Genomic DNA, 24,534 nt, shown 5'->3' with positions numbered 1-24,534 from the left:
TGCTTCTCTGTAGCCCAGGTCAGGCGCTTCTGCCGCTGTTTCAGGCTCAAAAGTGGCTTGACCTGGGGAATGCGGCACCTGTAGCCCATTTCCAGCACATGCCTGTGCACGATGGCTCTGGATGTTTCTACTCCAGACTCAGTCCACTGTTTCTGCAGGTCCCCCAAGGTCTGGAATCGGCTCTTCTCCACAATCTTTCTCAGGGTGCGGTCACCTCTTCTGGTTGTGCAGCGTTTCCTGCTACACTTTTTCCTTCCCACAGACTTCCCACTGAGGTGCCTTGATACAGCACTCTGGGAACAGCCTATTCGCTCAGAAATTTCTTTCCTATGTCTTCGCCTCTTGCTTGAGGGTGTCAATGATGGCCTTTTGGACAGTAGTCAGGTCGGCAGTCTTGCCCATGATCGCGGATTTTGAGTAATGAACCAGGCTGGGAGTTTTTAAAAGCCTCAGGAATCTTTTGCAGGGGTTTGAGTTAATTCGTTCATTCAGATGATTAGGTTAGTAGCTTCTTTAGGGTACCTTTTAATGATATGCCAATTTTTTGAGATAGGGATTTTTGTTTTTTCTTGACTTTTTTGCCAAAATCATCAATATTAAAACAATAAAAGGCTTGAACTATTTCAGTTGTGTGTAATGAATCTAAAATATATTAAAGTCTAATGTTCATCAGTACATTACAGAAAATAATGAACTTTATCACAATATGCTAATTTTTTGAGAAGGACCAGTATACACTGAATGCTTGTGCGTTAGTGTGAAAGGTGCTATGAAATGGGTAGCATGTCAAAAATTAAAAATGACTGCACACATGCCATTTAACATGTACAGTAAAAAACAAATTTGGCACTTAAATTTAGCTGCATAAGGGAACGTCCACTTTTTCTGTTTGTGACATCATAACCACAATTGATGATCATGTCAAGCTTTTTAGTGCTGCACTAACTAGCGAGCATATGTTGACGTCAACAGTAGAATAGCGCACCTATGGGTGCTAGCAGAAAGTTCATTTCGGGTATGAAATCATTTTCTGTTTGGAGATATTTTAGTTGGGAATGAAGACTAATTAGGATATAATGTCATTATTAAGCCCTTTTTATCACTTGTTTTACATGGATTTGTGTCTAAAATATACTCTACTGGAGGGGGTGTGACAAAATATCAAAATATTGATATATCGTGATACTTTGTATCCCAAAAGGTTATCAATATTCTCCTGTAAGAATCGAGATATCATTTTAAAAAGGTGTCAATGTGTTTAAAAAAAAAAAAAAAAGGAACCAACAAATTGCTACCAAAATCTTCCACCATAATAGTGTCTCAGTTAACTCTAAGGCTGCCTTGACGGTGCTCGACACCCAATTCATTTAGAAACCAGAGCATTCACAGTCATTCTGTCAGATTTTCAGGGCATTTATAGGTCACTTGCTGTTCATTTTGGGGCATTTCAAGGTCATTTCGTGTTGAGTTTGACTCACTGCCTATTCATTTGGGTGATTCCCAGGTCACTTCCTGTTCTGTAACACAAAATGAACAGGAAGTGACCCCTAAAATACCCCAAAATCAACAGGAATTAACTTAAAATCGACAGGTAAATGACCTAAAATGGCCCAAAATTACCTCATTGCATGGCATTGGCTGCTACTGACGGCCATTGACGTTCAAGGATATTTTACAAGCAACTAATAAACAGAAAAACATAATTCTCATCCTTCGGCTTTGTGTTTAGCACTAGTAGACGTCTAATCCATTTGAACTGGGAGGCGGGCAGTAGGGCTGCAGCTATCGAATATTTTAGTAATTGAGTAATCGACTGAAAATTCTATCGATTAATTGAGTAATCGGATAAAACATTTTTTTAAGGTAAAGAGCAATTATACTTGAGAAAAAAAGACATTTAATCCAATATTGAACCATTTTCAGTCAATGTTTTTATTTTCGATGTACATTGCTGAAAACAGCCAACAATTGCATCTAAGATGTGACTAGAAAAAAAATGACAGCTTTCACTCAAAAAACTTCTAGATCTTAGAAAAAAAACATATTTCTTACCTAAAAATGTAATTACGCTTGATAACACACATTACTTGAAAGCTACGTGTTTTTCCCACGTGTTTCAATTTAATTTCCATTTGTGTCGAGCTATTTTTAAGTTCTAGTTAAGTTTTAAGTTAGTCTAAACTGTAAGTACTGATAGGATTTTAAGTTTTTGTAGTGTTCAAAATAAATGTATGATACCTGGTTGCTACTTGGTGTTTTATTCATTAATGACTACTGAGCTAAAACTGACAGTTAGCTTTATTATGTTTTAATTTTACACCCTCATCACTCTACAGCGCTGTGTTTTTACAGATTAAATAAAGCCTGTATGTAAGACACGTTAGCCACGCATCGACAGTGGTCATAATCAATAGAAACCTAGCCCTCCTTAGGGCCAACGTTACGTGACTGAGTGACCGTAACGTTATATTTATTAGCGATGAGAAGTCTACTGCTTGAAGATGGCGGCTGTTTACTAACACTGCCCAGATGCGGCCGAGTCTGTCATTTCGCATCTAGTCCTAAATGCATGCAATATTTATGAGATGCATCGGACACTACCTCCTACCACACTAGCATCCTGCGGGCGTAGTTTTTAGCAACGTCAGCGTATTTTGTAGCGGCTGTCGGCTGCGCTAAGTTTTTTAAAAATTTATTTATTGCTTCTTCCTCTACACACGTGACGTCTGCGTTGTCCGTTGTCCCGCATTAAAAGTAGTCCGGGCAAAACGTGATGCTTAGAGCTGGCAAAGTTAAACGATTCCTCGAGGTGAATAAAATTACTCGGATCAGTTTTTAAACTCGAGTTACTCGAGTTGCTCGAGTATTCGTTTCAGCTCTAGTGAATGAACGAATTCGCTGCCATCCCTCCCACTTCAAACGGATTGGACATCTACTAGTGATAAACTCATTCCAATTCACAGCAGAAGCTTGTTTTTCTGTTTATTAGTTGTTTTTAAAATATCCTAGAATTATTATTGCCTGACCAATGTATCGATAATCGTTGTATCGCCGCATCGTCAGATCATTGTTATCGTGAGCTTTGTATCGCAAACCGTATCGCATCGTGAGGTACCAAGAGGTTCCCACTGCTACTCTACTGCTATCATTTGAAAGTCAATTGCTGTAGTTTTTCATAGCAACTTTAATGTGGGGTCAGGAAGGAATGAATGAACAGCAAAGAATGAACAGGAAGTGCTGAAAGGAGTGATAATCTTTAGGAAGGAAGGAGAAACAATCATAGTGCCTGGCTGTAAATCAGATGGGCACCATAGAAAGTGACATCAGCAAATTTTCTCAGCCCATGTTGTAAGCGGAGCTTGAAAGTGCAAATGTGTGTGCGCAGGTAATGGAAGGCAACAACAACGCGTATGCGCCCGTCATCAACGACCTCCACCCTCCGGTGGTGACGCGCTGGGTGCGCTTGATTCCTCTCACCGAGCTGTCCACCGTTTGCATGCGGATGGAACTGTACGGCTGTCCCTGGGAAGGTAGACCCGCTTCCACGTTGCTCACCACGCGGGAGGGCCAGCTGACTGCTGCCTTTCTCGCCCTCAGACGGTCTGATCTGGTACAGCGCTCCCGAGGGGCAGCCGATGGCACAGCCCGGCTTTCCCACCGCCATTCTTAACGACTCCACCTATGACGGCACCCACCAGAAGAGGCGGGTCAAAACGACTCTCGTCGCGTCTTCCCGCTCGCATGATGTGATTCTAAAATAACTCGGTGGCACGTTTGATGTTAACCCGTGTCGACCCGAACGGGTGAAGCGGAAAGAAAAAACGAAGACTCCTAATATGCTTCGTGGCAATATGGTAACATGTTTGACACTAACATGCTAACATATTTCAATTAATCTTGCTAATATGCATCTTGCCTGAACTTAAGCATGCTCTATATTAACATCTTGTGCTATGATGCTAACAGAGTAATTTACTAATTAGTCATCCTCTAACCTCTTCATGTTTCAAAGGATTTTTACAAACATGTCTCCTGTGACCGAGCGCTGTTGTCCCAACAGGAAGTTGTCAGGTGGTTTGGGCCAGCTGACGGACGGCGTGGTAGGGCTGGATGACTTCCTGTTGACGCGGCAGTACCCCGAGTGGCCCGGTTATGACTACCTGGGCTGGAAGAACGGCTCAATGGGGGTGGACCAAAGCGTGGAAATGGACTTTGTCTTTGACCGACAGAGGAACTTCACCTCCATGAAGGTACATACGGTGTATGATACGATGATATACAGTGGGGCAAATAAGTATATAGTCAACCACTAATTGTGCAAGTTCTCCCACTTGAAAATTTTAGAGAGGCCTGCAATTTTCAACATGGGTAAACCTCAACCATGAGAGATAGAATGTGGAAAAAAGAACAAAATCACGTTGTTTGATTTTTGAAGAATTTATTTGCAAATCATGGTGGAAAATAATTAATATATAAAAAGAATATCCTGTAAAAACATTGGAGTAGAGAGACTGAAACAGTAGCCACGTTTACATGCTGACTTTTATTCATACCGATTCAAATCATTCCGAATGGAAATTTCACATCAGCTGTTTACATGTCACTTCATCTATTCCGATCCAGCGTTTACATGTGACTGCCTTTATTCCGAAAGGACGTTTGACAACTGCCGTCTGACATGCGCAGATTAATCAAAACAAAGCGTCACGTTGCAAAACATGGAGATCGATCGTCAGATCAGCTGCTGTTTTAACTTTTCGAGTGGAAACAAAACTTCAGAATGACACGCCGTTCATTTAAAAAGTTGTGTGGGTGCGCTGTGCGTGTGCTTGGAAGCCATGTTGCAAGTGACGTTACTTACGTCACCAAGTGACGTCACCACGTCAGTACGGAGCATGCGCAGAAAGAACGCAACCAGACACCATTCCGCTTCCCTGTTTACATGATATAATTTTACTTCTAATCGGTTTGGGAAAAGGAATATTCCACCCCTGTGAATCGGAATGAAATTCCATTCGGTTTGGGCCTGTTCATTCCGAATGAGGTGTTTATATGGAACACATTTATTCGGTTTGAACAAATATTCTGATTGTAATTGGAATATTTGGCTCCATGTAAACGTGGCAAATGACATTTTGCGGCTCTTAAGGCCCAAGTACACTGCATGCGTGATCGTTGCGGTTCCGGTCCGGTTCAGTGTTGCCTGCGTGCCACGCAGTCCGTCAAAAACAGGCAAATCATACCGGCTGCTGCACGGCTGCGGTCCGCCAACTCCGTCCCCTCGTGAGCTCTCGCGTGATGGCGCGCGATCATGTGCCATTTAAATCAACGACAAACACACAGAGTCTGTAGTATGTACTCATCAGAGAAGCAGAGAGAGAGCACATTTTTTTTCTTGCATATTGATAATGTAACGTTTGCTAAGCGGAAGTTTGGCCGCGAAAACAACACACGAGCTTCAACGCCTTTTTCCTCTTTTTCTTTATTAACTTCCCGCCACCTCACCAATGCAAAAACAACAACTACAGTGGGGAGAACAAGTATTTGATACACTGCCAATGGGTTTTCCCATTGTCAGTGTATCAAATACTTGTTCTCCCCACTGTATTTACACTGACGCTATCTAGTCCACCAATCGGAGCGTCGCGCTGGTGCACCAGCACATCAATGACAGCCCCGCGTTGGTGCATAAATTAACCCACCGATGACAGCCCCGGCGACACTACAATATTTTATTTGTGTCTGTCTCTTAATTCCAGATTGACTGCATCATGTTGAGATCAGGGCTCCGTGTGTGGAGGGAAGGGGGGCTATTATGCCCTTGGTTGTGTCGGTGCGTTTATATCTTTGTGCACATTTAAAATTTATGGCACATAACATCTCATAGAGCTGTTATAAACAACTGATAAATAATCTGTCATATTTATAAAATGGATAGCGAATTATATTCGACATGAACTAAAAAAACAGCGTACTTGGAATTGGTGTCTCAACACTGCAGATTCATGTGGCCAGCGCAAACTGTTGTTTTTTCTATGAAGAGTCAAGTGAAATGTAGGAAAGAAAGAGAAACGTCTTGAATAGACCACCAGGTCGAAACTTGTGGGTGTCTCTTTTTTCTCTTTCGTCTCTTTTTTCTCTTTCGTACTTTCCCCCCTCGACTCTGTATACAAACCGAGATTGTTTGTACGCGGGGCACGAGAATTTCTGCAGTGGAACCACTTCCAGATACGCTGTCTTTTTTTTTTTTTTTTTTTTTTTTTTGTTTTTTTTTTTTTTTGCTTAGCACGTCGTGTTTGATATCATTGCCAGAAAAACACACATAATAGGACACTTTGCAGTTTCGCTTTTAATGGTGTCCTTATAGTAATATCTGCTGCATGTATATCACTTTGTGGCTTTCCACCTCCATGATGAAGCGCTCATCATCCATTTTCGCTCGTGTTTAAACCGTGATTAGGCACCTGGGCTTTTGACGTCAGGCCCAGCTCCGCCCATTTTGCCGGATGCGTGTCCGGCAAAAATAGAAAATAGCCTATACCATCCGGCGGGCATGCGGCACGCCGGAGGTGGTTCGCAGTCAAGCCGGAGCACTGACGCGGCCGGTATACGTTGAACAATAGGATATAATGGGAACGGATTGGCTCCGGCGCTATTTTTTACCGGAGTCGGACCGGAAACGCAACGATCACGCATGCGGTGTACTTGGGCCCTTAGTCGTGTCTTCCTCATTCTGAATAATTTCCCCTCAATTGGCTGCATACTAATTCAGATGAAATCGTTACTCTGCTGACGTCATCCACCTGTTGGGGAAGCTAGAGCCCAATATTGGTAGGCGTGGCTAACCGGCAGATTAAAAGACTAATTTCTCGTCATCTGCGCTTTGCTAAATTGTTGTATATAGTCGAATCGTCTCAAAATATGATTGTAATTCACATAAAAATGCTATTTAAGACTTTTTTTTTTTCTCCTGTCGTAAGCACTTTAATAAAAATTACATCAAGATGCTTATATTACTATCTGAACAAAATGCAACAAGTGCTATCAGGATCATTTGTTATTCATTTTTATGTAGAAATAATAGTTTTGCCAAACTATTTGGCTTTAAAAGGTTTGGGGGGTTTTTTTGCGGGGGGGGGGGGGGGGCTAGGTTCCAATAGCTTTAGATAATTTAATAATATTGTCTACATGCATTCGATTAAGAAAAGTGAAGGTGGGGGTGCTGTCATAGTATGGTGTGTTTTTTTTTCATCAAATGATTAAGCAATACATTATATTGTGGCATATTGCCATCGTAATAGAAAATAGCCCATATCGTGATAGAGGACTTTTATTATATCGCATACCACTAATTCGCCTTGTTGCCTACTGTGAATAATACAAAATCAGTCCCATTCATTTTTATCTGCTAATACACAAACTGTTCATGCAATACCTCTTACTTTAAAAATTCTATCTTTCTCAGGTCCACAGTAACAACATGTTTTCCCGTGGCGTGAAGATCTTCTCGTCGGTGTCGTGCCGATTCAAACCCCGCCCCTTGGCCTCATGGGAGGCGGAGCCTGTTGTTTTCCACACGGTTCTAGACGACCGGAACCCTAGCGCTCGCTACGTGACTGTGCCGCTCGAGCGCCGTGCCGCCGTCGCAATCCGATGCCGCTTCGCCTTTGCCGACTCCTGGATGATGTTCAGCGAGGTCTCCTTCCAGTCAGGTTGCGCGCGCCCTCCACAATTGAGGCAAATACACACATGTACCCATTGCGGTGACTCCCTGTCATTCAACAGAAGACACATCGACGTCAGTGACTCCACCGTCCGTCAGCGACTCGAGCACGGCCCCGTCCGTAGCCGGTATGACATAGGAACAGGGTCAATATCCGCTCAGGGACCGCATGAATGAGTGTGAATAGTTGTCCATCGCTATGTGCTACGTCGCTGACTGGGAACCAGTTGATGGGGGTGCTAAATAGACTCCTGAACCCTGTAACCCTGACCAGGATAAGCAGTGTTGAGAAGGGACGCGTGGAAAAATTTGTCATTGCCGCTGCTCAGACACTTTTTTTTTTTTTAATTGTCAGCTGCTGACCCATCTGCCAGCGCTGTGCCCAACGACAGCAACGCACCCGTTCTGATTGGCTGTCTAGTGACCATCATCCTACTGCTGGTTATCATCATCTTCCTCATCCTGTGGTGCCAGTATGTGTGTAAAGTTCTGGAGAAGGTGAGCCAGATAAGGAAATAATGTTGGCCTTGTGGAGTTTTACTACTGGTCTACTTTTAATATTTGATTACCTACTAGTATAGCTGTGAGCTTGATAAAGTTCAGCTCTTTGACTTGCTCTAGTTTACCAGTCAGTTCTGACAGATTCAATATGGCAGCCAACTTATGTATCGCAACAACAGTGTAGCCCAAGGGCTCAAAGTTACTTCCACGGGAAAAAGCCGCAAACATTTTGTGACATCTGAGATGAAGAGGTCTGAAACCTTTTTGACAGAGAGAGCCAAAAAAAACACGTAGTGTATTTCAGTATGTACAGTGGGGAGAACAAGTATTTGATACACTGCCGATTTTGCTGGTTTTCCCACTTGCAAAGCATGTAATGGTCTGTAATTTGTATCATAAGTTCTCTTCAACTGTGAGGGACGGAATTTAATAGAATAAAACAGAAAATCACGTTGTATGATTTATAAATAATACATTTGCATTTAATTTCATGAAATAAGTATTTGATACATCACAAAAATCAAACTTAACATTTGGTACAGAAACCTTTGTTTGCTATTACAGATGCCAAACGTTTCCTGTAGTCCTTGACAAGGTTTGCACACACTGCAGCAGGGATTTTGGCCCACTCCTCCATGCAGATCTTCTCCAGAGCCTTCAGGTTTCGGGGCTGGTGCCGGGCAACACGAACTTTCAGCTCCCTCCATAGATTTTCTATCGGGTTCAGATCTGGTGATTGGCTAGGCCACTCCAGGACCTTAAGATGCTTCTTACGGAGCCACTCTTTAGTTGCCTTGGCTGTGTGCTTTGGGTCGGTGTCATGCTGGAAGACCCAGCCACGACCCATCTTCAGGGCTCTCACTGAAAGAATGAGGTTGTCAGCCAAGATCTGGCAATACATAGCCCCATCCATCCTCCCCTCAATACGGTGCAGTCGTCCTGTACCCTTGGCAGAGAATTAGGCCCAAAAAATGATGTTTCCTCCTCCATGTTTCACGGTTGGGATGGTGTTCTTGGGGTTGTACTCATCCTTCTTTTTCCTCCAAACACGACGAGCCGAGTTTAGACCAAAAAGTTCAATTTTGGTCTCATCCAACCACATGACCTTCTCCCATTGCTCCTCTGGATCATCCAGATGGTCAGTGGCAAACGTCAGACGTGTCTGGACATGCACTGGCTTCAACAGCGGGACCTTGCATGCGCTGTAGGATTTTAATCCATGACGGCGTAATGTGTTTCCGATGGTTTTCTTTGAGACTGTGGTTCCAGCGGTCTTCAGGTCATTGGCCAGGTCCTGCCGTGTAGTTCTGGGCCCCTCACCTTCCTCATAATCAGTGATGCCCCACGAGGTGAGATCTTGCATGGAGCCCCAGAACGAGGCAGATTGACCGTCAACTTGAACTTCTTCCATTTTCTAATAATCGCTCCAACAGTTGTTACCTTCTCACCAAGCTGCTTGCTTATTTTCCTGTAGCCCATCCCAGCCTTGTGCAGGTCTATTATTTTATCCCTGATGTCCTTACACAGCTCTTTGGTCTTGGCCATTGTGGAGAGGTTGGAGTTTGTTTGTTTGAGCATGTGAACAGGTGTCTTTTATACAGGTAACAAGTTCAAACAGGTACAGTTACTTCCGGTAATGAGTGGAGAACAGGAGGGGTTCTTAAAAAAGAACTAAGAGCCGAAATATTTACTAGTTGGTAATGTATCAAATACTTATTTCATGCAGTCAAATACAAATGTATTATTTAAAAATTATACAATATGATTTTCTGGATTTTTGTATTAGATTCCGTCCCTCACGGTTGAAGAGAACTTATGATACAAATTACAGACCTCTACATGGCTTGCAAGTGGGAAAAACAGCAAAATCGGCAGTGTATCAAATACTTGTTCTCCCCACTGTAAATCCACATGAGCTAGTGGTGTGCGATATAGGAAAAATCCTCTATCACGGTATGGGCTATGTTATATTGCAATAGCGATATGCCACAATATAATGTATTTTTTTAATCATTTGATGACATTATACTATGACACCTTTCCCCCTGGCTTTTGTCATTCTTATTTGCCACATAGATAAAACAAGTGCATGCATGTAGACAATATTATTCAAATATTATTTTAGCGAGTGAAATATGCCCCACCCCAAAAAAAAGTTTAAAGCCAAACACTTCGGGAAAGCTATTATTTCTAAATCAAAATGAATAACAAATGATCTTTATTGCACTTGCATTTTGTTCATATAGTAATTATTACTATTACCGTATTGGCCCGAATATAAGACTGTGTTTTTTGCATTGAAATAAGACTGAAAAAATGGGGGTCGTCTTATATTCGCGGTCTAGACATTATACCCATTCACGACGCTAGATGTCGCCAGATATCATTGAAGCGATGTTCTGTCATGACAGATCTCAGCTACTCTACCCAGTCACGACGCTAGATGGCGCCAGATATTATTGAAGCGATGTTCTGTCATGACAGATCTCAGCTACTCTCAAGTTAAACCAGTTTGCATTATTTTATTGCAATGTTTTTCCTTATTCAGATTTGTTTCAAGACTACAGTTACAGTTAGACTTCACTTTGATCGTTAATGCAGTTATTGCCATTTTGTTGTTTTATCACAATAGATTGGTTTATTTACATTTCAAAAACCAGAAGCCATTCATTTACGAATGTGATTGCACGTTAGTTTACATATTTAAATGTTCAGATATTAAGATTTGAATGAGGCAAAATAACATGCTTTTTCTCTCAAATATATTGTTATAATCATTTGTTTCGGATGTACTGTAATTAATTTCTGTATAAAAATTAATTTGGTGTTCAAAAAGTCTTTTTTCAAACTTGAGTCTTGAAAAAGAGGGGGTCATCTTATAATCAGGGCCGTCTTATATTCGGGCCAATACGGTATTTCTGATTGTCTGTTATGAGGTGAATATAGGCTTATTCACCTGCAATCACAATGTAATAGCTATTTAATCAGTGGTTGGTTTTATTAATTATCCAGGTGACGAGGTCTTTGCAGACTGATTTATTGGGATCATACACAGCATAGATCCACCACTGACTTATACTGACTAAACAGCCAAGCATGCCTGTTCGGAGACACTCAGGGAGTCAGGGGTCACTTTTAGCATAGCTGATGTGCAAAACTGTGACAAGTAAGTGCATATGGGCTGCAGCACGATAGCATGATATTGGCGATGTAAGATCCTAATGACTACATGCCATTTTATATTGTTTTGATGATATATACGGTCATATCGTACATCACTAGCGTGTGAATTATGATGGTGTTATGACAGTCCTATGACACCGCTGTCAAAGTGTTACCGGTTAATATCTTTTGGTGTAATCCCATTATATAGTGACAGCTCCGATTTATAGTCTGGTGCAGTTTATCTATGAACAAATGCTGTTTTTGTGTCAAATTTGGTGGCTGGTGGCTTATAGTCAGGTGTGCCTTCTAGTCCTAAAATTATGGTATATAGTGGCACTTACATGATTTAACAAAGAAATTGGGCTTTCCTTTAGTATGTCTAACAAATCAGGCTTACTTTTTCACACTTGCGGCCTACTTAGCCGCTAGGCGTAGGCTGTGTAGCATTGCTAGAATGGCGTAAAGACTTGTGGGTACAAGTGGCACCGTGACTGTTCATAGGTGGGGATTTCATGACCTGCGTGAGTCTTCGTTTAATAAAGATAAAAGGAAAGTGAGCCTGACGTGATTTGCTTACTGAAGGAAAGCTGTATTCCTTTGTAAACATCACAATACATTTTGAATCAAATACTCATTTTTTAATTAAAAAAAAAAAAAAAAACCAGGTCCCTTTTGAGGGATTATAGAGCTGACCCCTGGGCGAGCCTTTTCTATTTTTACCTAATGTTTGTGTTGCTGTCCTTGCAGGCTCCACGCAGGATCCCGGGTGAGGAGATGACTGTGCGCCTGTCGTCCTGCAGCGACACTATCATCCTGCAGACACCCCCTGTTCCCCCCCGTATCCCCGGAGGTCAGCCACCGGTGGCAATGGTGTTAACTGTTTGCACGCAAGCGCCAGCCACTCTTCTGATGAATTAAGTTGAGCTGACGTGTCCCTTTAGGCCCGGTCCAGTCAGATCCCCACTACGAGCGAGTCTTCCTGTTGGACCCGCAGTACCAGAACCCCGAAACGCTGCGGAACAAACTGCCCGAGCTCTCGCAGAGCGCCGAAGCCTCAGGTCAGCCTCGCGTTGCTTCGCTCGTCTTCTTCAGTCGTGTTGAGAATCACTCTACATCTACTATTTTGTCAAATTCTTCATTGTGTCGTGAGTGTATTGCGTAATTGTACCCCAGAATTTACATGTATTTGGACAAGTAGTCACTTGAAAAGCAATAAACCCCATAATGCATTGCACCCATCTATAAAAGCAACCCTGATGAACACAAAGTACTTTCTGTTTGTCTTTCGGTTGCAGGCAGGCACCTCTGCATGACTGATAAATTCCTTTTCTACTTTTCCACTGACTGTTGCTTCCTTCTGATGCTGTTGAGTTTTTTTGCAGACCTTTAGGCCAGGGGTCAGCAACCCTGGTCCTCGAGTGCCACTATCCAGCTTGTTTTCCATGTCTCCCTCCTTTTACACACCTGAATCAAATGATCAGCTCATCAGCAAGCTCTGCAGCAGCCTGATAATGATCATGATTATTTGATTCAGGTGTGTTAAAGGAGGGAGACATGGAAAACAAGCTGGATAGTGGCACTAAAGGACCAGGGTTGCTGACCCCTGCTTTAGGAATTTCAATGAAGTTCAGTGTTTGCATCATTAATTTTTTTACGCCAATTTTTACACTTTTTCTGCAAATGAATATCTGCTCCAAAAATCTGTTATCGGCCCTCTAACTTCTAATAATCGATATCGGTTATGAAAAACCCATATCGGTCAATCTCTACAAATTATTTTCGTTATCGTCATCATTGACATAAACAACAATGGTGAATATTCACCTTTTTTTTTTTAGATTGGAATGAGAAAATGATTTCAGACATAGTCTTCTTCTTCTTCTTTTCCCGCCTTTTTCTCTCCAGTCTCCTAATGCTGACTTCCTGTCATATGGCCTCAGCCTCTTGCATCCAAAGGTGACCTAGTTTAGAAAGAAGCGGCAGCGTTAACATCGGATCCCAATATGAATGACATTATTCGTGTTTTTGGGTGGCAGCGTGCGGCGGCGGCTACGCCGAACCCGACGTGACGCAGTGCACGCCGCACCAGTGTTTCCATAGCAACGCGCCGCACTACGCCGAGACGGACGTCGTGCGTCTCCAGGGCGTGACGGGCAGCAACATGTACGCCGTGCCCGCCCTCACTGTCGACTCGCTGACGCGCAAGGACATCTCTGCCTCCGAGTTCCCGCGCCAGCGGCTGATCTTTGGTGAAAAGCTGGGCGAGGGACAGTTTGGAGAGGTGCACCTGTGCGAGGCCCAGGGGCTCGCCGCCTTCCTGGGGGAGGAGGAGGAAGGGGGCCCGACCACATTGGTGGCGGTAAAACAGCTGCGGGCAGACGCCACCAGCCAGGCCAGGTACGATCAAAGTACACTACTAATACGAGCCAAGTGTCCCACTTCGACCTAGCTTTCTTAGGCATGAAACACTTTTAAATATTGGAAAACGACTTTAGTGCCTCTTTAAATCAAATAATTTCATATTTTAACCCTTTAACACCGAACGTGTCGGCAGCGACGCTTTTACGCATGTTGTCTTTGAAGCTTCGTCACGCTGTAATTACGTCACCCGCGTGCCGCTGGTTGGTCTCATTTGAAAGTGCGGAAGTTGATGTCCACACCAGTTTTTATTTGAAGTCAATCGCCCATGAAAAACGGGAGATAATGTCATTTAAGTTTTATAGTTTTATTGCACTCATAAATATGCATTAAAACGCTGCATGGACCGTGTATCTATCTCCATATTTCCATCATTTCTTGTCCTTTTCCAAAACCGAAAGCAGCACAGAAAACTACAGATCCCGAGAGGCGTTGTGATGTCAAGAAGGACGAACCGAATGTGGACATTTTTAATACATTTCCGAGCGAGGCGCCAACTAAGGAAAAGGAGGCATGCGAAGCAAGCAACGGTCGGTGTTGTGCACCGGTTCGATTGAGCGAACGACTTTGAAATGTGCAGAATGAATCTAAAACTAAATTTAGCTATTTTAATTTAAGCTAATGCATTATTTCATTAACTCAAGGAAGAAGATGAGCCGTATTTGTAGTTGTTTTCCTGGGATGAGTCGGCGTCTCGGCGAGTAGAAGTGACAGCAGCGCGCTAAAGAGTAGGCTGTGTGACGTTGTGTGTGACGCAGCTCCGTGACCTGTTCATGCAGAAGCTTTATTGAGTGCACAAAAAAAAAACCAAAAAAACAAAAAAAACTTTATTGGGTCGTATGCCAGAAAAATTTGAATTGAACTGAACTACTTGTCAATATTTTTGAAAATACTTTTTTTTCAATGTTATATATATTTTTTCTTCACTACAATCTTTTCAATTTTTATAAAGATGAGTGTTCGAGAAGCTTGATTGCATGTACGTATATACTTTAGATAAGGTGATGGGTATAATACCTAACTTCACAAAGAGATATCCTCCAAACCCTTTTTGTGTTAGATGATTTATATGTATTTTTTTCTCACTATTTTGCACTGTATATAACCTCTTTTGACCATAGTATGTGTAAAGGCCAAAAACGCCTATGACCATACATGTTGTTTGTGTTGAATTGTCAAACATAAAACTATTCAATCTTATTTTTTTCTATTGAATGTTTATCCTAACAAGTTGAATAAATATTATCAAGCTTCAAAACGGTTGGTCGAGCATGTTTGGTTGTCAACGGGACATCAACATTACAAATTTTGAAAAAATACTTTGGGATTTTTTTGTCTTTTTGGGTCCAAAATGTGGATTATAATTGGTCAGTGACGAAAACAACAGTTTGGACATGAAGTTCAAGGTGTCCTTAAAAAAAGGGACCCAACTTGGCCATTGTGAACAATTTTTTCTTTGAGATATAAAGGCAACATCAAATGCATGCAAATTCGGCCAAAATAGGCTTAGGTGTTAAAGGGTTAAAAATCGTTTTGCGCATCGAATCGTGAATTTTTGTATCATTACAGCTTTAGTTTGTTGTAGCGGCAGAGGTGGGTAGAGAAGCCAAAAATTTTACTCAGGTTAATGTAGCAATACTTCAAGTGTCAAGTAAAAGTCATCCAAAAAACTAAGTCGAGGACAAGGGGAAAAAAGTATTCGGTGAAAAGAATACTCAAGTAATGAGTAACATTGTGAGTGCAGTAGCTCCTAGCGGCTAGGTGGAGGTGAAGACAGGGTAACAAAAACAAAAACCGCTTTCTCTACACCTTTTTGTAGAGAATCTGAAGATGTTCTTCAAATCATGTTAGGACAATAGCCTAGAATTCTGAAAGAAGACTAAAATCTGCTTTTTATTTAGTTAGCTCCAGTCTTGTAATCTGATATGCTGACTTGTCAGGAGTGACGAGAAAACAACAAACAAAAAGAAATTGTTTACTGTAGTTTGAGTTTGGCTTTATTGGGGTCTCAGCTTTCATTTTAGGAGCGATGAAGTAAAATTGTCGGATTTCCTGCAGGAACGACTTCCTGAAGGAGATCAAGATCATGTCCCGGCTGAACCACGCAAACATCATCCGATTGCTGTGCGTGTGCGTGACGTCCGACCCACTGTGCATGGTGACTGAGTACATGGAGAACGGAGACCTCAATATGTTCCTGTCTCAGCGCGAGATGGAGAGCACGCTCACACATGCCAACAACATACCCTCCGTCAGGTGAGCTCATTCATTTCAAAGGATATAACACATTTAATTTTTGTCCCAGGCACTTCACACTCGGCTGTGAACCGCTCCAGTAAAAGTTGGAAATCACGGCTTGGTGAAGCCAAAAGCATCACATTATCTACAAAAAGCAGCTACAATGCTGAGGCCACCAGACCAGACCAGACCACCTTAACATTTCGGCTGCCTCTAGAAATTCTGTCCATAAATGTTATTACCGTATTGGCCCGAATATAAGACGGTGTTTTTTGCATTGAAATAAGATTGAAAAAGAGGGGGTCGTCTTATACCCGAAGTCTAGACATTATACCCATTCACGACGCTAGATGACGCCAGATATCACTGAAGCGATGTTCTGATATGACAGATCTCAGCTACTCTCCCCATTCACGACGCTAGATGGCGCCAGATATCATTGAAGCGATGTTCTGTCATGACAGATCTCAGCTACTAGTTTAACCAGTTTGCATTATTTCTTATTCACATTTGTTTCAAGACTACAGTTACAGTTAGACTTCACTTTGATGGTTAATGCAGTTATTGCAATTTTGTTGTTTTTCACAATAGATTGGTTTATTTACTTTTCAAAAACCAGAAGTCATTCATTTACAAATGTGATTGCACTTCAGTTTACATATTTAAATGTTCAGATATTAAGATTTGAATGAGGCAAAATAACATGCTTTTTCTCTCAAATATATTGTTATAATCATTTGTTTCAGATGGACTGTCATTATTTTCTGTATAAAACTGAATTTGGGGTTCAAAAAGTCTTTTTTTCAAACTTGAGTCTTGAAAAAGAGGGGGTCGTCTTATAATCAGGGCCGTCTTATATTCGGGCCAATACGATAACAGAATTGGTGACAAAGGGCAACCTTGGCGGAGTCCAACCCTCAAATTTGACTTACCGCAGCCCAAACTCTGATACCGGTCGTACAGGGACCGAACAGTCTTTACCAAGGGGCTCAGTAGCCCATACTCCCGAAGCACCCCCACAGGACTCCCCGAGGGAGAGTTTAACACTTTATCCAAATCCACAAAACACATGTCGACCGGTTGGGCGAACTTCCATGCACCCTCGAGAACCCTGCCGAGGGTGTAGAGCAGGGGTCTCCAAACCGGTCCTCGAGGGCCGCTGTGGGTCCTGGTTTTTGTTCATACCGATCAAGCGCAGACCTTTTAACCAATGTGGTTTCTACTAAAACAAGCAGCACCTGACTGCAATCAACTGATTACACTTATAAAACACCAGATTGGTGAAAAGGTGTGGTCTTGTTTTGTTGGAGTGAAATCCTGCACCCACTGCTGCCCAATGTGGAATAGTTTAGAGACCGCTGGTGTAGAGCTTGTCCACTGTTCCACGACCGTCCGCAAGTATTACATGGCCTCGCCAAACTCCTCCCATGTCCAAGTTTTTGCCTCAGCGACCGCCGAAGCTGCATTTCGCTTGACCAGCCAGTACCTGTCAGGTTCCTTCGGTGTCCCACAGGCCAAAACTGCATGGTAGGTCTCATTCTTCAGCTTGGCTGCATCCACTAGCGGGTTTGGGAATTGCCGCCACGACAGGCACCAACCACCTTACGGCCACAGCTCCGATGGGCCGCCTCAACAATGAAGGTGTGGAACATGGCCCATTTGAACTCAATGTCCCCTACATCACCTGGGACAGGGAGAAGTTCTGCCAGAGGTGGGTGTTGAAGCTCTTTCTGACAGGGGATTCTGCCAGACGTTCCCAGCAGACCCTCACAACATGTTAGAGTCTGCCAGGTCTGGCCAGCATCTTACCCCACCATCGGCGCCAACACACCACCAGATGGTGATCAGTTGACAGCTCCGCCCTTCTCTTCACCCGAATGTCCAAAACATGCGGCCACAAAGCCGATGACATGACTACAGAGTCAATCATTGAACTGCAGCATAGGGTGTCCTGGTGCCAAGTGCACATATGGACCCCTATGTTTGAACATGGTGTTCGTTATGGACAAACTGTGACAAGCACAGAAGTCCAATAACAGGACACATTTCGGGTTCTTGTTGGGGGAGGAGGGGTTCCTCCCAATCACGCCCCTACAGGTCTCACTGTCATTGAACCCATGAGCATTGAAGGCCCCTTGCAGAATGAGGGCGTCCCCAGTAGTGGTAAAATGGTTCAGTTAGCCCACGGTTCGGTTTGAACCTCGGTTTTGGGATCACTGTTTCGGTTCGGTTTCGTTTTGCGTTTTGCATTTTTTTTTTAAAAACTGCCTTTAGTTTGCTTTTAAGAAAATGAAATAAACACTTAAAAATGTAAATAATTTTGACTGTTAAAATGCATCTTAGCTCTTTTGCTAGTATAGTGACTGACTACTGAAACATACACACAGTAGTAAAAAAGTTACTTGGCAAAGTAACTGGTGTTACCTTTCATGTTTTTTTGTTTTTTCATTTTTTCAAAAAAAAAAAAAAAAGTAACCTTTGCTGTGTTTGGAGGTCATTTAATGTTGTGAATCAGCCGTTAAAGTTGATAAAGTTGCTCCTGTTTTTGCATTAGTTCCCTTCTGTCTACTTTCGACATGTGAAAATTTTAAAACTGTTTCATCCTTTAAAGATAGACTCAAGTCAAGATTTTGCCGATTTAGGAGTAAAATAGATAAAAAGTTACTTAGGTTCGCGAGGAAGGTTCACTACAACAGAGCCTTTCTGAAAAGTTTACTGCTCTAAAATGGCGGCTGTTTACTAACGCTGCCGGGTGTCATTTCGCATGTAGTTCTATATGCATGGGATATCTAGGCGTAGATTGTAGGCTGTCGGCTACAGTCAAGAAATATTGGAGCCGCCTAGCCTAGCATCGCAGCCGAGTATGACAGCATCGGACATTTACTTGCGGGGCAGGAATTTCTCCACAGCTGTGCTTCACGTCACACACGGGCACACAGAGCTCGACCAATTCATTCTACAAACGTTCAGAATAAATTAATTGCAAAGCCGAAATAGTTCGGTTCATAAAGGCGTATTGAACCGTACAGGGCGAACCGTACGGTTCGTCTTTGAACCGCAAACCGTTGCACTGCTAGTCCCCGGAAGGAGCGCTCTCCAGCACACCATCCAAAGACTCCAAAAAGGGTGGGTACTCAGCACTGCTGTTTGGTGCATAAGCACAAACAGTCAGGAGCCATTCCCCACCCGAAGGCGGAGGGAGGCGACCTTCGCCAAGGCGGGGGGCAATAAGTATGCTCACACCTTCTCTGCGCCTCTCAAATTGGGCAACTCCAGAGTTCAACCCCTCTTGAGAAGATTGATACCACAACCCAAACTGTGTGTGGAGGTGAGTCCAACTATAGCTAGTTGGAAGTTCTCTTCCTCACCATCTAGTTCGGGCCCCTTCCCCGCCAGAGAGGTGACATCATTCCACGTCCTAAGAGTTAGGTTATGTAGCTGGGGGTCGGACCGCCAAGGCCAGTCACCGGTGACTGTCAGGGTGGCGCATGAGTACGAGTGACACGACCCGAAAACTGTTATGATCCAGGCTGACTAACTACATGTAAAATAAGAAAATGTCACACATTGTGAACATATGACCGAAACTCTGTCGCTTTTTCGTTTCGTCTCACCAGACGAAAACTGTTGTCAATCATCTTGTTACGTTTTAGTCTACAATGAAATAAAATGAAAGCATAATTAATATGAAAATATTAAGCTCGTCTGTCCCCAAAAAAATTCACATAAGACACTTTGTTATGATAGCAGCTAGGTGCAAACCGAGAGAAAGATGTAGCGGCTTTTGTCCAGAAAACGTGGTTACTATGATGATTCCTACGGCTAAACTTTTGTACACATGAGCGACCAACCGGCTGTCCCTATTGCAACTCAAATGTGGAACGAACGTCAACAGCACCAAAAGGGTTAAGCGAAAAGTATGGCTTTTAGCCTTACACTTGATAAATGCGCGTGTGTGTTGCAGCCTGGCGGACCTGCTGCACATGTCGGTGCAGATCTCATCAGGTATGAGGTATCTTGCCTCATTGAACTTCGTGCACCGTGATCTGGCCACAAGAAACTGCCTGCTGGATCGCCGCCTCACTATCAAGATCGCCGACTTCGGGATGAGCCGAAACCTCTACAGCAGCGACTACTACCGCATTCAAGGCCGCGCCGTGCTGCCAATACGTTGGATGGCCTGGGAGAGCATCCTGCTGGTGAGCGTTCATCCATCTAGGGTTAGCGTGAGAATATCCGGGGGAGAAAAAAAACGAAGTTGAAACGTGACTTCTCGTGAATTCAACCCAGGGCAAGTTCACCACCTCCAGCGACGTGTGGGCGTTTGGTGTGACCTTGTGGGAGATCTTCACGCTTTGCAAAGAGCAACCCTACAGCCTGCTGACGGACCAACAGGTCATAGCCAACACTGGAGAGTTCTTCAGGAACCAGGGCAGACAGGTCAGCAATGGCAATGACGCTTCACACTTTGCTCACCCGCTTAGACAAAGTCATAGAAAGCTCACAGTCAGGCGAGCACAATCCATTGGTTGATAGATCAGAAAAGTACAAGTATGTCACCAGGAATTATTGCAAACAATGTAATATTAGTCATCAGCACTGCATAAATCAGAGGCGGATATTAACATTTACCTTTACTCTGTTACATTTCCTTTATAACATTTTGAGAAAAATGTACTTTGAAGAGTAGTTTTTCCACGTCATACTTGAGTAGATTTGTGAAGAAAAAAACGCTACTCTTAGTCCGCTACTTTGGGCTAAAGTAGAGCCCTTACATTTTTCATCTTTCCTCTAGATTTGACTTTAGTTTTGCCAGCACAGTGGCTCTATCAGTTTCAACAATGAGACACAAAAGCAATCACATGACTCCATGATACCAATCAGACGTAACAATACAGTCACATGACGACGCTGTCCTGTCCAGTCACGTGGCATCTTTAAAGTCCAGTAAAAATGAAACAAGGACAATGAGTCAACATTACTCGATTTCAAGCGCTCTCCCAGACAGTTTTTATTTGACACTGATAGACCACGGAACAGCAGAGATATGATCGTTACTTAGCCTGGTACACCAGACTCACAGCTGTTCCAGCGATTGAGTCTGGCCACCATTCAACGGATACAATTTCCAGGGCGGAGCAAGCCACGGCAAACAGACAGCGGAGTGGGCCAATCAGCGACAAGCGGACGTGACGTTAGTAAACGACGAGGGCAGGACGAGGGAGTTGCGCGGAAGTAAACATACGAGGACAGCTGAGTTTATTCAACATGGCTAGCGCAAGCCATTTTGACAGTTGTCATGGACTTGTGTCAATGTGTTTTTGGTCATTTAAAACTGATTTTACCGTGGATTGGAACATATTCTTGGCTGTCCTGTTCGCCATTTGTGTTGTTGTGGAGGCGACTTCCGACGCGGAAGAGTGACGTTGCTCATTAAGAACACGTCACGCAAAAAAACGAATCTGATTGGACGGTTGATTTTGTCTGCGCTCGAGAGGCCGTTAATGGGCTGGGTCCCAGACTATTCTCGCAGTGTTTGAAAAATACAGGGAGAACAGTCTGGCCGTGCCAGGCAAATCATTACCATTTTATGGTAAGAAATGTTTTTTTCCTCCATTAGAGGGTACTCATGCTCTTTGGACGGGTGATGTTTCATTTTTATAGTCTGAATTCAATGATTTGTGTGAATTTTTGGGGGTAGGGGTGGCTAATATGGTAATGTAATATGCGATAGAAAAATATAATATTAACTGTTCATATACAGTTAGGAAAATAAGTATTTGATCACCCTGCAATTTTGCAAGTTCTCCCACTTAGAAATGATGGGAGTGTTTGAAATGTTCATGGTAGGTGCTTGTCCACTGTGAAAGACGACCAAAAAACTATATATATCCAGAAATCACTGTCAAGTGAAATACAAATCCTTAGGTAGACATTTATAATATTACCCAAAATAAGGAGAAAAAGCACTCAATTTGGTTGAAAAGCTTGCAAGGAGAAAGAGGTTTAATGATACAGCTTCCGCAATCATTCTAACTAGCCCCTCCTTCACCTCACTTTTTATTTGGGATGGCCCTAGCCACAGACGGGTGTCTTGCCCTAAAAGGGGGAGCAAGCTGGTGACACCCCGGGACATCACCGGGTTTTGCATGGACTGCAGCAGGGATTTTGCACCACTGCTCCACACAGATCTTCTCGAGATCAGTCAGTTTTCTGGGCTGGGCTGTCACTGAGAAACACTGAGTTTGAGCTTCTGCCAAAGATTCTCTCTTGGGTCCACGTGTGGAGATTGGCTAGGCCCCTCCAAAATCTCAATATGCTTTTTACAAAGTTACTACTTGGTTATGCTGACTGTCTGCTTCGGGCCATTGTCATGTTGGAGGACCCAGTCACGACCCATTTTCAATGCTCTGAGGGAAGGAGGTTATTCCCCAAAATCTCACAATACATTGCCCTGGTCATCCTTTTCTTAATACAGTGCAGTCATTAGGGGTGCAACGGATCACAAAACTCACGGATCGGATCGTTCCTCGGATCAAGAGTCACGGATCGGATGATTTTTCAGACCAGCGAAAAGCAAAAAAAAAAAAAACAAACAAGGCAAGTAGATATAATTTTTGTTTGTTTATTGAAAACTGAAATTAATAAATTAGAATATATAAAAGTAGTGCACAAGGCATGATATCTTTTCTAACAAAATTATAACAACTGGTGCATCAAGTGCAACAGCAACATAGAAATGCACATCTTCTCCTTTTAATATTGGTTCCAGTGACCATTGATAAAACAGACCTCAAAAATGAACATAAGAGGACATCTTCCCTGAAACAAGGAGAGTCCTTCACTGCATTTATTTGATTTTTTGCATTATGAGTTGTTACTGGGATATTAGTACTGGGCCTCTGTATCTCCCATTCTTCCACTGCTTGTATCAGTACCTGCGCAAGATGAGTGCCTGTGTGACTCTCGTAGAGGGGGCGTGTCTGCAGCACTGCACTTTTCATCTCCCACTCTGGTGTGATAAAGTGAGCGGTTATCGTCACATAACACTCCGTTCCCCTGGATGTCCACCCGTCCGTCGTGAGCGCAACAGTTGATGCCCGGGATAGTTCATTCACAACGTTTTCCTTGTCTCCCTCGTAGAGATTTGGCACAATCTTTTCAGTAAACTGTGTGCGTGATGGGATGTCGTAACGTAGCTCAAGCACTTTCAACATGTATTTAAAGCCCTCGTTTTGCACAACTGAATATGGTCTCATGTCCGCTGCTATAAACACACCTTTAGCTTTAGTGATGTCTTTAGCCCGGTCGGATTGTGCAGGAAGAGGCTGCTTAAATGCCTCGGTGATGAGAGGTTGTTTGCCAGCTTTTGTTTTATCTTCGGTCAGTGAAACACCCGGGTGATGTTGCTTCAAATGCGTGAACATACTGGATGTTTCCGCTGTCATATGGCTTTCTTGTGCCACAATGCGTACACACTGTCGCGGTTTTGTCCAATGACCTTTTTCCTTTGTCATCATACTTGAAAGCGAAACCAAAATGCGCCCATACAGGGGATTTAAGTGTAGCGGGGCGTTCAAGCTCCTCCTTTCCTCCACTTGCCATGTCTACACTGTGCACTCTGCTCCCCTCTTTCTCCGCTCTACACAAGTGTGTGCGGCCGGAGCACAATTTTTTTTCTCAGAAATCAATCCGCGGGTCACAGGTGTGCCGAACCGATGACGTCGATCCGAACGGATCTCGGACCAGTCATGATCCGTTGCACCACTAGCAGTCATCTAGTCAGATATGCAGAAAAACACCCCCAAAGCATGATGCTACCACCACCATGCTTCACAGTAGGGATGGTGTTCTTGGGATGGTACTCATCATTCTTCTTCAAACACTGTGAGTGGAATTAAGACCAAAAAGTGCCATTTTGATCTCATATGACCACATGACTGTCTTCCATGACTCCTCTGGATCATCCAAATGGTCATTGGCAAACTTGAAACAGGCCTGGACATGTGCTGGTTTAAGCAGGGGAAACTTCCATGCCATGCACGATTTTAAAGCATGACGTCTTAGTGTATTACCAACAGTAACCTTGGAAATGGTGGTCCCAGCTCTTTTTAGGTAATTGACCAGCTCCTCCTGTGTAGTTCTTGGCTGATTTTTCACCATTGTTAGGATCATTGAGACCCTACGAAGTAGATACTGCACGGAGCCCCAGTCCGAGGGAGATTGACAGTCATGTTTAGCTTCTTCCATTTTCTAATAATCGCTCCAACGGTGGATCTTATATCACCAAGCTGCTTGACAATTGCCCTGTAACCCTGTCCATCCTTATAGAGGTCTACAATTCTGTCTGTGGTGTCTTTGGACAGCTCTTTCGTGTTGACCGTGTTAGGAATTGGAGTCTTCCTGATTGTATAGGTTGGGCAAGTGTTTATATGCAGCTTACCGCCTCAAACAGGTCAAAAAGTCTGACTCAAAAGTCCACCTCCACT

At 43.2% G+C, this 24,534-nt stretch overlaps 1 protein-coding gene across 2 annotated transcripts in view; it reads left to right on the top strand.

Annotated features, from left to right (window-relative positions):
* ddr2l (discoidin domain receptor family, member 2, like) overlaps positions 1 to 24,534 on the top strand; it is a 39,631-nt gene that overhangs the window by 11,656 nt on the left and 3,441 nt on the right. The window contains exons 6-17 of one of the 2 annotated variants that reach the window (XM_057832315.1): positions 3,386 to 3,530; positions 3,598 to 3,703; positions 4,061 to 4,250; positions 7,466 to 7,712; positions 7,786 to 7,851; positions 8,079 to 8,221; positions 12,137 to 12,239; positions 12,331 to 12,447; positions 13,426 to 13,786; positions 15,866 to 16,063; positions 20,010 to 20,244; positions 20,336 to 20,485. In XM_057832315.1, coding sequence (XP_057688298.1) covers positions 3,386 to 3,530; positions 3,598 to 3,703; positions 4,061 to 4,250; positions 7,466 to 7,712; positions 7,786 to 7,851; positions 8,079 to 8,221; positions 12,137 to 12,239; positions 12,331 to 12,447; positions 13,426 to 13,786; positions 15,866 to 16,063; positions 20,010 to 20,244; positions 20,336 to 20,485 — 2,061 coding nt within the window. Of the gene's footprint in view, positions 1 to 3,385; positions 3,531 to 3,597; positions 3,708 to 4,060; positions 4,251 to 7,465; positions 7,713 to 7,785; positions 7,852 to 8,078; positions 8,222 to 12,136; positions 12,240 to 12,330; positions 12,448 to 13,425; positions 13,787 to 15,865; positions 16,064 to 20,009; positions 20,245 to 20,335; positions 20,486 to 24,534 lie in introns of both variants that reach the window. The other variant, XM_057832314.1, reaches the window with a different exon arrangement.

This window comes from Corythoichthys intestinalis, chromosome 3 (assembly GCF_030265065.1).
Source record: "Corythoichthys intestinalis isolate RoL2023-P3 chromosome 3, ASM3026506v1, whole genome shotgun sequence".
Lineage (NCBI taxonomy): Eukaryota > Metazoa > Chordata > Actinopteri > Syngnathiformes > Syngnathidae > Corythoichthys > Corythoichthys intestinalis.
This window is presented reverse-complemented; position numbering and strand designations above follow the sequence as displayed.